Below are 14,189 nucleotides of genomic sequence, written 5' to 3'. Positions count from 1 at the left end.
GTTCATATTAAACCTTTAATAATTATTTTTATTTTTTTAAATAATTTAAGTTCAAAAATCTTTGGCATTACACAACAATACCATTTGGTATAATTAAATTCACCACTGTGTTAAGGTGTTTATGGGTATTCGGTTTTATTAAAATGCATCCCTGGGCATACCAACTACGTGACCCGAACATCGCAGTTTGCTTCGTAAGTTCGTGGTCAAGAAATTGTGTTGATGTGCGAAAAAACGTGTGGAAAATTATTTTAAAATGTGTAAAAGACATAAAATTAACATTTGAATTTAGTAAAAAGTGCATAGACTCATTTTATAATAACGAATCTTAAAAATCGTTTCACCCAGAGCAATAAACTGTTATAGTATTTTGCGCCACTGAATCAGCAGCGGCACAAAAACGAAAACAATCCAATGCAGCAGCAGAGGTCGTAGCAGAAGTTATAGCAACGCAACGCATACGTAGGGCATCATAGGGCCATAGCAGCCGCAAGTGCATTAAAAAATTCTCGAACAAAAAAGTTCTGCTGCAATTATTGGTGGGGAGAAAATCCCAAAGATATATTGTAGTTACTTCAAGCTATTTTTTGCGTAAGAGATTACAAAGAACTGTGGTTGTATTGCATGTGGCATTTTTATTTGGCAAGTGGAGGTGTCAAACGGGTAGCGAATTGTTTTATATCGTCGTGTTAACGCTCACGTCCGAGTTCCCGATATTGGCGCTTTGAAAAACTACGCAGTGAAAAGCGCAGCAGCAGAAAGAAATACGGACCGAGAATAAATAAACGTAGTGGCGGTAAATTCATTGATTTTTTGTTTTTAACTCGTAAAGTTTGCGTGTATTTTTACAAATAAGAAAATTACATATGAAAAAAGTGACGAGATTAAAAAGTGCTCGTTATAGATGCTAATACAGAAATATAAATACAAATGGAAAATATAGAAACTATAAAGGCAAAGGCAATAACAATGCAATGTGGAAACATTGAAAGTGGCGCTAAAATATCTGTGCCGCTACAGGAAAACAAAGAAAAATCATCACAGCTTAAATTGCAAGAACCTGCCAACGGTCAGCTAAATATTACAAACAATGGTGTAAAGAATACATCAATTGAAAATGTTGTGCAAGGTGCAACGGAAACTCAAAAAAATCTACTGATAAATGTAGCAAAAAACGATAAACAACCACTTTTAACAGGAGGTTCAGAAAATGCAGGAGAAGCCGATACGATAAGTCGGATCGAAAGAGGTACTACTTAAATATTATACCAGTATTAAGTAAATCGTTTTATACAAATATATATATTTTTTTTACAGAGAAAAATCATAAAAAGAAAAAGAAAGAAAAGGATCGTGAACGTGACCGCGCAAAGGATAAGGAACGTAATAGGGATCGTGATCGAGATAGAGAACGTGAGCGGGACCGTGATAGGACACGAGACCGTACCAAGGAAAAAATACGCGATAAAGATAGAGATCGTGAACGAGAACGCAATCGGGATAAAACGTCAACCAAAGAGCGTTCTAGCAAAGATCACAGTTCGCATTCTAGATCTCAAAATTCTTCCGGGAGCAGCAGTGATAAAAACAAAGATGGCGGCAATAAACACGCGAAGCCTAAACCCACCACATCATCCAGTGTATTATCTAAACGTGAAAAAGAGAAAGATAAGGTAATGAGTAAAATAACAATTGAAATATGCAGTTTCCTAATTACCATACTTTTTTATTACACACCAGCAGATACCACTCTCAACAACATCTTCAGAAAGTTCCTTGAACGAGCATAGGCGGCGCAGTTCCGATAGTAGTCGCGGAAGTCATACCAGTTGTACAAAATCATACAGTCGAACAAACAGCAACGTAGTTACGAAAGATGTGGTTCGCACATCTCTTGAAAAGTCATCCTCATCATCTACGAAAATCGAAACGGAAGAAAGCATTCCTACGCAAATGGAAACAGAAGAATGTTCTAATCCAGTTGTAAATACAATCAAAATGGAAATAAAACAACAGGAAAACAAAAGTAGTGAAGTGCGTGCACAAAACAAAATGGATAATGAAATGAATGCTTCAGATACAACTGAAGTAATTGTGAATAACATAAAAATCGAGAAACAGTTGGAAGCAGTGGATGATAAAAAATCCTCTTCCGAGTGCGTTACTTCAAATGATGGCTTTATTGCACACAAATTACCTAACGGTATCGGCGAAATAAATTCCAATATAATAAATTCTACAAAATCAATATCACCTTTGAAAACTGATTTAACTGTGATAGAAAAAGTTAAAACCGTTAAAACCGAATGCAATGGGATTGCTAAGAGTGAGACGACGGCAGGCGAACACATCAATAATAGCACTGTTGTTAAAACTCGTGACGATGTATCACGCCAATTGGTTTTTAGCAATGCACCAGACATGAATACCGCAACAAAAGAGTCTAAAACAGAAAAATCGAATGATAGTCGCTTGATCTCACATTCATTCAAAACTACACCGATTTCAAAATCATCTAATAGCAGTGGACATTCGTCGACTATATCTGCAAGTAACTCAAGTGCACGAAAATCGTCCTCATCAAATAGTAGCAGTTACCATCGTAAAAATTCAACCTCTTCATCATCCTCAGCTACGAAGCATTCATCTTCGTCAACATCAGCATCGGCATCTACATCGGCATCGTCGTCATCGCGCAACCGCGATTGTTCCAAGTGCTACAAACGTTCAAAAATACGCCGAACTAGTGTTGGAACACAATTTCAACAGAACGAACCATTCTCGTTAAGTACTCCGCGAAGGCGGGTGGAACGTCCACCTCAAGGATTGGAACACTTGAAATATGGACGATTATTTGAAGTTGAGGTTCATCCCAATGGAGGCGCTTCCGTAGTACATTTGTATCAGGATGAGTTGGACCAACTAACGCCGGAACAAATGGAGGAGTTGGTAGAGGAATTTTTCAATGTTTGCTTTGCCGAAGACGATCAGGGCTATGCACTACATGTTATGGGAATAGTGCATGACGCTGCACGTTATATACCCGATCTGCTGGAACACATGGCCGAGAATTACTCAACGTTGACGGTTAAAGCTGGCGTGCTGGGGAGGAACTCGGATATTGAAACATGTACAATGTCTCAATACAATGAGCAGGTTTGTGTTTCGAAACTTTCATAAATTGTTTTTTTTTTTTTAATAGTGCCAAACGCATTTTCCTTTTAGGTGGTAAGAAATTATTCGCAAGGAACGTTTCGTTATGGACCCTTGCATCAAATAAGTTTAGTTGGTAAAGTGCACGAAGAAGTGGGTGGATATTTTCCCGATTTGTTGGGTCGTATCGAGTCCAATCCATTTCTCAAAAAGGTAATGTAAACTTGTAAACTCAATAACTCATAGACTAATGTATTTTTAAACTATTTTAGACCATGCCTTGGGGTTCATATTCTATTTTGCAAACCGATCCTCGTCTGTCTAATGACGGTCCAATATTGTGGGTGCGAGCAGGCGAACAATTAGTGCCTACAGCTGAGCTGAACAGTAAAACGCCAATGAAACGTCAACGGTAAGTTGCTGCTATGGCATCATTCCCACCAGAAACATTATAATTTGTTTAACAATGCTTTCAGTACACGTATAAATGAACTGCGCAATCTGCAGTATCTGCCACGTTTGTCGGAAGCGCGTGAGACCATGATTGAGGATCGCACCAAAGCTCATGCAGATCATGTTGGACATGGTCATGAGCGGAACACTACTGCTGCAGTGGGTTAGTATGCACATTGTTATTTTCCACACCTTATTGTGTCTATACAAAACTGTTTTCTTTTAGGCATATTAAAAGCGGTACACTGTGGCCAATCATATAATCACAATCGTATTACGAAAGACGTAGTGGCATTCGCTGCTCAGGACTTTAACTACCTCGTAGGGATGTTACAGCTCGATTTGCACGAACCACCAATATCACAATGTGTGCAGTGGATTGAGGATGCCAAGCTAAATCAATTGCGCCGTGAGGGAATTCGGTACTCTCGCATTCAGCTGTGTGATAATGACATATACTTTTTGCCGCGGAACATTATACATCAATTTCGAACGGTTACAGCCGTTACCAGTATTGGTAAGTGTTGGAAATTAAATTAAAAACAAGTAAGGAAGGGCTAAGTTCGGGTGTAACCGAACATTTTATACTCTCGCAATTTATTGATGAAATTTTATAAAGACAACACAATTCGACCCATATATTCGGCATAAAGTTCAATAGAATAACGAAAATCATCATAAATAGTATATGGGGACTGAGGTAATTCCTAAACCGATTTCACTCGTTTTCACCACCAAGATACAATGTATCGAAGACTATACGATCACTTAATTTAATATTACTTATAATTAGGTATATAGAATCTGGGGGAAGTTATGACCCGATTTATACCATTTCAGGTACAGAGAGAAACTGTTATAAGAAAAAAATTCAGAGGGAATGAATTACATTAAAATATCTGAGGGATTTACCTATATTTTCGGTGAAAAATTAACCTTAGGCACTGAGTTCTTCATGTTTGATATCAGGGGCCTTGAAAAGTCATGGTCCGATTTTGACAATTTTTCCACAAGTGATGTCACAGGTCAAATACAGTATTTGTGTAAAGTTTTATTCCGCTAGCTTCATTGGTTCCTTATGAATACATTATAAAGTGAACGAATCAGATGGAATTCAAAATTGGGTTATATGGGAAGTAGACGTAGTTGTGAACCGATTTCGCCCATATTCCACCCGTGTCATCAGGGTGTCAAGAAAGTGTTATATACCGAATTTCATTGAAATCGGTCGAATAGTTCTTGAGATATGGTTTTTGACCCATAAGTGGGCGACGCCACGCCCATTTTCCATTTTGTAAAAAAATCTCAGTGCAGCTTTCTTCTGCCATTTCTTATGTAAAATTTGGTGTTTCTGGCGTTTTTCGTTAGGGAGTTAACCCACTTTTCGTAATTTTCAACCTAACTTTTGTATGGGAGGTGGGCGTGGTTATTATCCGATTTCTTTCATTTTTGGACTGTATAAGGAAATGGCTAAAAGAAACGACTGCAGAAAGTTTGGCTTATATAGCTTTATTGGTTTGCGAGTTATATACAAAAAAACTTATTTGAGGGCGGGGTCACGCCCACTTTTCCAAAAAAATTACATCCAAATGTGCCCCTCCCTAATGGGATCCTATGTTCCAAATTTCATTTTCATAACTTTATTTATGGCTTAGTTATGACACTGTATAGGTTTTCGGTTTCCTCCATTTTGTGGGCGTGGCAGTGGACCGATTTTGCCCATTTTCGAAAGCAACCTCCTCAGGGTGCCAAGGAACATGTGTTCCAAGTTTCATTAAGATATCTTAATTTTTACTCAAGTTATCGCTTGCACGGACAGACGGACGGACAGACATCCGGATTTCAAATCTACTCGTCATCCTGATCATTTATGTATATATAACCCCATATCTAACTCTTATATTTCTTGGTGACACAAACAACCGTTATGTGAACAAAACTATGATACTCTGTGCAACAGGTTGCGAGAGTATAAAAACAGCAAGATTTATAATTGATTTGGTTGCTGGTAGTTGCATAATCCTCTTTTAGGGATGAGTATTTTAATGAAATATTGCGAGAGAAAACATTGCCAACATATTTTAAGATAAACTGCCTTTTAAATGAGCAAATATATAATAATTTTTTTATGTCCACAGCTTGGCACTTACGCTTGCGTCAGTATTATCCAGGTCAGGAGGTAATCAACGAAAAGAATAATCCAGTGTTGGCAGAGCCACCACACTATAAAGAGAAGCAGACGTTGCTTCCCCATCCTATATCACAGGACGAGCACCATGGCAAGCGTACACCCTGTAAGCGGACGCATGATGGTAAAGCAAAGAAGTCAAAACTGATTGACATCGACGGCAAGGAACGACGTTCCAGTGAGAGTGGCACAGAGGACTCGAATTCGAAGGACGGCTCTGACTGTGGATCCACAACAAGCCGCAAACGGAAAGCCGTAAGAGACGACGCAAGAATCGATATGCGCAAAATGGTGTTGGAACATAAACTACACAAGTCTATGGCGGCGAGCAGTGAACAGGAAAGTGTGCCTACCAACACATCGACAACGGCAAACGACAGTGGCAGCGCGAGCAACAGTAACGCAAGCGCTACTTTAGAATCTCCGTCAACTGAGAAGCACTTGAAAAAGCGCAAAGAGTCCAAGGATAATACAACTCATATAGAGGCTATGAAGCAAGAACGACGAGGCAGCACGAACAATATCAGTAGTAGTTTGACGCATAAACTAAACTCTAATGGCGATACACCAAATGATACACAATCCAAAAATACTTACTTAAACTCAGTTATGAAATCTCAAACACCAACTAGTACACCAAGTGCACAAAACCAAGTGAAGAAATCAAACACCGAAATGCTAAAGGCAACGACGCCGCAAACACCAACAACTTTAACGGTAGCAACGGTTGCGTCCACGTCATCCGCCACACCACAAAAGATACCCAAACTGCCGGAGCCGACAGTGCCTGCAACACCCTTGCCACTTGTGCCTCAAACGCCCTTTACACATCGTGAGGCCTATGTTAATAGCCTAAATCAAAAGGAACCCGAGATCAAAATTCAAGTACAAATAATATCCGATGAACCTTCCCTCTCCTCAACCGCCACCGCTTCTGCTATCACCAACACCCCCAACACCAAGACAGCAAAATCAACCGTTCAAACACAATTACCGTCACCGCTGCCACCACAAATGCCTCAATCGGTGCTAACACTGCCGACCAACGTACCACAACCCACGAGCTACCCAACAGAGAGCTCATTGAACGCCGGCGCAACAGTGTCACAAAGCACACCCACAGCTCAAACGGACCACGTCAATATACTTTCAATTGGCAGTGAGCCTTCAACAATCTGTCAACCACAGTTGGTGGTCGATCATGAAGAGGAGGTGACCGTCTCTGAAGAACTCGTCGAAGTTGCAACACAACCCACGTCGCCGGCAGCGCCAAAGTTACCGAGCGTGACAACAAAAGCGGCAGTGACTTTTCCACCATTGCCACCGGAAATATCGCAAGCTCTGCCACCGCCGCCACCGATTGTGCAACTGGAAAACAAAGCCATATTGCTTGCCACACCCATTGCCGGTAGCAGCAACCATCACACGACGCGAACGGTAGTAATAGTGCCGCAGGCGTCACTTAAAACAAAGACCAATAACAGTAGCGTTAACGTGCGAGTGGCGTCTACTAGTGTTACAGAGCAACAACAACAACAACCTGTTGAACGGAAGGCACACAAAATTATCAAGGTTAGCTCGATAAGCAAACCGCCGAACTCTGCACCAGCTGATCTGCTTAGCTCCATCATGGCCAGTATGGATAACAGCAATGCGTCAGCCACGTCGGCAACAAACACACACAACTACTCCTCATCGCTGCATTAAGGCGTTGCGCTGCAGCAAAAAGGAATTCAACGCGCATATTACCACTAAAAATGTTAAGTTGGAAAGGGTCATCGTGTGTCTAAGTAGCTGCAGGGCTGAGCAGTAGTTAAGCAAATCAAAATAGAATCACCTTCTCAGTGCTTGGCTAGCAAGCTAATAGGTGTATAAAACAAACTACACATAGCAGAAAGAAAACACACAAAAACAATTACTGTTACGATTTGCAGCATATTTGTAAATATTATTATTTTTACACATACATTACTTTACATATATGATATCAACATATTTATGAGTAGTTTATCTTGCGTTGTACGAGACTAGCTTTCCTTAATTTATTTATGCGTGATTTATGAGAATTCTCATACTCGTGTGTGCAGCTGCATGCTGTCGTGCATACTATGAGAACCCATTGTTTTTATGTTAGATCCAAGTGGGCGCTACACTTTTCGAAAATAGTTTGAGTAAAGACAACAATCAACACAGGCACACGCTTAGCGTGCACTTGCTCCTGCTTACTTCAAACAAATTTGCACAAAGTCCAGTTGATCAGCAGTCCAATCCATGCATATTTCTTTCTCGTAATATGCAAAAGATGCACACTTGCACCAAACTGAAGCCACTTGCTTGTTGTGGATATAAAAACAATAAATTCTTTTTAAATGCGCTATTTAGGCTTTAGTGCTTCTTAACTCGCTTATACCGGATTTACATACTTATGTATTTTTAGGCATATTAAGTTGTTGTTAAAATGTATTAGCTGCTAAATCGCAGAGCATAATAACATATTTTATTTAATTTTAGTTATATTTTGTGTGGCAGTTAATTGACATACATACACACATACATATACATATATGTATAAAGATGTTTGTTTACATTTGCATATGCATTGTACCTATGTATATATTTTGTTGTATATTTTGGGTATATAATGCTCGCTGTATACACGATATACATATGTACATACATACATTAACACACACACATACACAAGAACATACATAAAAGGTGTCACTACATTTATGTATGAATTTCGCAACTTTTTTCACATATTGTACAGAAACAATGACCTACATATATATACTTATATTGCATATACATATACTTACATACATATATTAAATATAGAAGAAAGATGATTAGCAAATAAAGTTTTATTAATACGACAAACGTATTTTCATCTTCATTGATACGGATCTATATTGGGTACTTACCACCTGCATCCCATCGCAATAAATCTCATCTATAAATACATATGTATATGTATGTGCTAATTTTGGCTTAATATCACAAGACTTCTCTTCGACTATTTACACTTCGAAACTGGGAGGGGTTTTTGAACTAAAATTAGGGTTTTTACACCGATAACAGCAATGATCAAAGAACTATGACTTAACGGTCCAAACAAGTTAAGATCGCCGAACTAACAGTCCTTGCCCGGATAAAAACCGTGTTAATTCCGGTATCGTATAACGTCGGTTGTGGGAATTATTCATTGACTCCCTCCCCGTGAATGGCGTACTTGGACTACCAATTGCACACACACATTGTAGCTCGAGTTGCCTCGCGAAACTGGAATCACTCGAGTGCAACTTCGTTCAGGCTACTGTAGCAAATTAAACGCCTACCAATCTAGACTGAACCCCGATAAATCTATATATAGCTCCTGCATACAAAGAGTACCCGCATGACATTAACCACCTTTTCGCATGCCCAATTAATCCCATTCATCTAACACCCACTTCATTTTGGTCCGACGCCATCGAAACGGTTCGTTTCAATGACAATTGATTAATGCCTGAACCCTCAGATTTGGGTAACCGCTATAAGGACAACTTGATCAAAGTACTAAAATTTTAAAACCGAAATACCGCAATTCTTTCGGTAACTCAAAGAACTGTTGGAGCAATTAGCAATATCTCCATGAGGGTTGTATATTACAAGTTAAGCATATTGTATTCATAAAAGGGAAGTTGTGTCCATGATTTAGGGGTTATGTCCAATGTTATTGATTTGAAGCCCGCGGGTCTTTGTTATCTACGATATAGTGAAATACAATTCTTTTAATAATGATCGATATATGTAATTATAGATAGATGATATATGTAATTATAGATTTCCAATAAATGTAGTGTTGTTGCGTTCAAATAACATCGAAAATTAAATAGTGTCTACTTCGACTAAGTATGAGAAACTCATTGTATTTTGGTGCATTGTTGACAGTTCCTCCACCTAAGGAAAACTTATTGACGCTTGTAAAAAATCGTAGTTCTGTTTCAGTACTGCTATTAGCTGTTGGCTTTCAGGGAGAAAGAATCGAGATAAGTTTCAGTGTTGCATTGCACGCGACACCATAACCCAGTTCAGTCGAATGGACTTTTTACTAAAGCTCAAGTTACTCAACAAAAGCTATTTACATAAACATTAGGTAGAGATTAGCGATTAGTTAATGTTTTGATGTACATTTGTATTTCATAAAACATTTATTTCACCTTTATCATAGTTTATAAAAAACAGTAAGTATAATGTACAATTTAAAAATATGACGTGTTTAACACATGTTTTCATCCTTTACACACAAACACTTCCTAACAGACTATATAAGTATCATACACTGCATACCAGTATAAAAATTGGAATTGATTGGGACCCTTCTCCGCAATTAAGTTTAAAAACAAATTGTGAAATAAAAAGTGTAGGCTTGAAACTAATTCAAACAAGATTTCGTCAATCTCTTACAACTTTGCTTTCAAAGTATCGATGCGAGATTGAGCAGACTTTTGCAATTCCAAAAGTTTCATTGCCATGCCCATGTTGCCTTGTATCTTGACTTTGCCTTGGAAGAAAGCTTTTTGTGGCGGTAATTTGCCCGTGATCAATTCTGTAACATCAGCATCGTTGATAGTGAACGTGACGTCACATTTATCTGCAAAAAAATATATTGGTAAATATAAATTTTTCATGCTAAAACTATTCAAATATCCATTTGCTACTTACCACTGCCATTGAATATAACTTTGCCTTTGCCTTCTTTAGCATTAATCACCCAAAATCCAGTCTTCCCATTTGGTCCGTTTGTTACCTTAAATCCGTATACAGCACGCACTTTTTCTATTAGATTATCTTGATCTTCTTGCATCGCGATTTCAAGTAGTTTAAGCAATGGGGTTACTTGAAAACCTTCCGAATTGTCAGCAGTCTTTGCTGCGGTTAAATTGTGACTGACGTTCGACGCGGCTGGGAAACCAATACGATACAAAGCCACAACTACGGCGCCGCCCAGACCTAAATTGTGTTGCAATGCCAGCTTGCAACCAGCAACTTGACGTTTTTCAGCCAAACCACGCAATTGCCAACAAAGCTCTGCACATTGTGCCAGTCCGGTGGCTCCCAAAGGATGCCCTTTGGAAATCAATCCACCACTCGGATTTATAACGTATTTGCCACCGTATGTGTTGTCGCCGCGATCGATTAATTCACCAGCTTTGCCTTCTTCACACAAACCTAAGGCTTCGTAAGTGATCAGCTCATTTGCTGAGAAGCAATCATGCAATTCAACCACATTTACGTCCTGTGGTTTGTAATTTGTTTTAGCAAACAGACGTTGCGCTGCTAAACGGGTCATATCATAGCCAGCTATTTTCATGAGACTTTTGTCAGCAAAAGTGGATTCGGGGTCGGAGGCCATTTCCATGCCAACTATTTCCACAGCTTGTGATTCCAAGCCGTGACGGCGCACGAATTGTTCCGATGCTAAAATGGCCGCTCCCGAACCGTCCGATGTTGGACAGCATTGTAGTTTTGTAAGAACTCCCTCTACCACTTCCGGTGAGCGCATAATCTGTTCCAGTGTGTATTCATCTCGGAATTGAGAATAACTGTATACGTAAAAAAGTTAAGGGGGGTAAAAAAAGATTAAAGTACAGAAGTTATAAATAATTTACTTGATAAGATAAGCTCCACAGGTACATTGGGAGATATCAATGACTTTTGCACTTTGATTTTGTATATTAATAATAACTAATTCAAACTTACGGATTATTTACGGAATGTTTATGATTCTTCCAAGCGATTTTACCGAAGTGCTCAGGTTTTGTTCCATATTTGCGCATATGTTCTTTGCCAGCATTGCCGAAAATTTGTGCTGCCATTGGACCACTGCCAATTTCAGTAAGTTCCGACATTTCAGTGATGTGGCGCTCCATGGGATTGACGCGATCAAAGTACTACGTATCAATTTACATGTTTACAAATATTTTACACATTTTGATGCTAAGTACTTACTTTAGCTGAAAGTGATCCACGTTCCATCTTTTCGAAGCCCACAGCTAGAACGCAATCAGCGTTACCCGACTCAATAATTTGTTTCCCCAAATAAAGTGCACTGGAGCCAGTGGAACAGTTGTTGTTGACATTATATACTGGTATACCTGTCATACCTACACCATATATCGCACGTTGACCACAGGTGGAATCTCCATAAACATAACCAGCTACCGCTTGCTGTATTTCTGTAAAGTCCAGTTTTGCATCCTTTAAAGCTTTAGTGATGGCTTCCTTTGCCATATCGGGGTAACAGACGTCAGCCCGTCTACCCGGTTTTTCGAACTAGAAATTAACAAATGCATTTAGCAAACAAAACTTAATAATAACAAATTCGTTGCTCAGCCGAAAGCCTATGATGCTAGCGCTGCGTACTTTAGTTTATTTAATAATTTGTTTATTATGTAAGCTTTAATAAAAAAAAAAAAAAAAGAAAAAAAAAAAACAAATTCGTTTATGATAGAAAAAAATCAGCTGGCTTTTCAAGAGAATTTCCGAAACTATTTGTTTTTGCTGGAAAGAGCCATATTATACAGCACTTTGTTGGTATTAATTGTACCAGTACTTGTTTAATTGTATATGAAGTTTATCACTTTCTCGTTCAAAGTTCATCAGCACAAAAACAATATATGTAAGTGCATTAATTAAAATTCCAAACTACTTACCTTTGTCATACCAACACCAACAACATAAACTCTAGTTTTCGCCATTTTTAATTAGATTTATACCGATTTAATTACAAGTATTATTATTTAAGATCACAAATTCCACTCAAAGGATTAGATGAAAAAATAGCGTATATTCATAGGCTACCAAACTGTTCTGCCAATTGCAACAGAATAAATTCTAATGAACTCTGATCAGAGTCAAATCAAATACTGATAAAAGAATACTACTCGAAAACAATAGATTAACCACTGGTAGCAAAATTGTCAATATCGTTGTAATCATTAAAATCGATAAATTTAATGAATTGGGTTAGGCTGTGCTCCGATCAGCCGAAGTTTTAGATTTTTTAGACATTGAGCTGAAACGCAATTTGAAGGTAAAAACGAAAGTCGATATTTACACCAAAAACTCAAAAGTTGGAGAGAACCAATACAACAAACTATCCAAATATTATAATATGCGCAATACAACATAGTTTTGAGAAACAACCATACATATGTTACGTTTTATTTAAACAAAGATCTCCATAGCTCAAACTTTTGAATTGGCAATAGCGCTTAGACATCACATTTCATACAAATTTCCTTCCATAACTCGAAGTTTCCCATAACTTGAACTCTTGAATTCTTTCATTTTCTTCCATAAATCAAACTTGTCGACCAGGGCGTCATAAAAAAATTTAAAATTTTACTTTCGAGACAGACAAAATTACATAATATATGTTTTAACATATGTAAATAAAACTTTTAGTTTAGTAAATAAATTAAACTGTCTATAAATCTATATTTACAGCTTTTTGAAAATTTTTATGTTTTAATGAAAAATTCTATAACTCGAAGTCTCTCTAAGAGTATGTTTACATATGAAAATAATCTCGCTCTAAGCTCGTTCAATAATCTAACCGTTTACATATAGCCAAATGAGATTATCAATTGTGAAATGTGTTGTATTTGTTGTTGTATTACACATCTTTCTCTCGCTGTCGGTCATTTTTGTTTATATTTTCATTTGACATTTCTCATCTTCGCAAAATTATCGATACAACTAGGAATAATACCGAAAACTTGTATAAAACAAGATAATTTTATAATCTCGAATTATCAAGGGGAATTTTGTATGAGAAATCTCGTTTCTTAATTACAGATTATCGAGTTAAGCTCGAAAATGGAGATAATCTAGTTATATGTAAACATAGTATGACTTGAGGTTTTTTTGTGGATTACGGTGATTCGAGTTAGAGAAGTTCCACTGTATTTGTATTGTCCACTTTGGCAATAATTTGTGATTTGAACCTTTTACATCATTGTACACTGGAGAACTTTTTTGTTACTTTTAAATGTACATATATTGATAGAAGAGCAGCGCTAAAAAATTTTAGAAAAATGTTAGTATATCATTTCAGTATTACATTTTCTAAAGATATTTCAATTAAGTACAAAAAGACCGTGAATGGAATTGCCTTTATATCTACTTCTATAATTTTTGTCATGTTTCGAGCAATTACACGTCAGCAGCTAGACGAAAATGTCGTAATCTCTATATTTACCATTCATGGAATTTACTATTTCTTAAATTTATATTTTGGTTTTTTTATCTCTATATCATGGTTTTATTCCTTAATGAGTTTGCAAAAATTAGGTGATTCCAACAATATATTTTATTTATACTGTTTGCTCTTTTTGAAACAGCTATC

The 14,189-nt window shown here is 37.6% G+C and overlaps 2 protein-coding genes across 3 annotated transcripts; one reads left to right on the top strand and one right to left on the bottom strand.

Moving 5' to 3' along the window:
• Positions 1-159: 159 nt before the first annotated feature.
• LOC105212898 (uncharacterized) lies at positions 160-10,231 on the top strand. Of its 2 annotated transcripts, XM_054226476.1 has the most exons (9): positions 160-796; positions 905-1,249; positions 1,318-1,673; positions 1,741-3,156; positions 3,226-3,366; positions 3,426-3,565; positions 3,630-3,769; positions 3,833-4,123; positions 5,745-10,231. In XM_054226476.1, exons 2-9 carry the CDS (start codon positions 931-933, stop codon positions 7,499-7,501), a joined length of 4,560 nt encoding a protein of 1,519 aa, XP_054082451.1. In that variant the 5' UTR covers positions 160-796; positions 905-930; the 3' UTR covers positions 7,502-10,231. The 2 variants fall into 2 exon arrangements, with proteins under 2 accessions (XP_054082451.1, XP_011183547.2); XM_011185245.3 differs by having other exon boundaries at positions 161-1,249; positions 1,744-3,156.
• On the bottom strand, positions 9,951-12,713 carry LOC105212897 (sterol carrier protein 2). The gene is made up of 5 exons (XM_011185243.2): positions 12,493-12,713; positions 11,789-12,112; positions 11,540-11,730; positions 10,502-11,382; positions 9,951-10,430 (listed from the first exon to the last, which is right to left on the bottom strand). The coding sequence occupies exons 1-5, from the start codon at positions 12,535-12,537 to the stop codon at positions 10,240-10,242; spliced, it is 1,632 nt and encodes a 543-aa protein (XP_011183545.1). The 5' UTR covers positions 12,538-12,713; the 3' UTR covers positions 9,951-10,239.
• Positions 12,714-14,189: the final 1,476 nt, after the last annotated feature.

The sequence above is a fragment of the Zeugodacus cucurbitae genome, chromosome 3 (assembly GCF_028554725.1).
Source record: "Zeugodacus cucurbitae isolate PBARC_wt_2022May chromosome 3, idZeuCucr1.2, whole genome shotgun sequence".
Taxonomy (NCBI): Eukaryota; Metazoa; Arthropoda; class Insecta; order Diptera; family Tephritidae; genus Zeugodacus; species Zeugodacus cucurbitae.
Note: the sequence above shows the minus strand (reverse complement) of the source record. Positions and strands in the feature narration are given on the sequence as shown.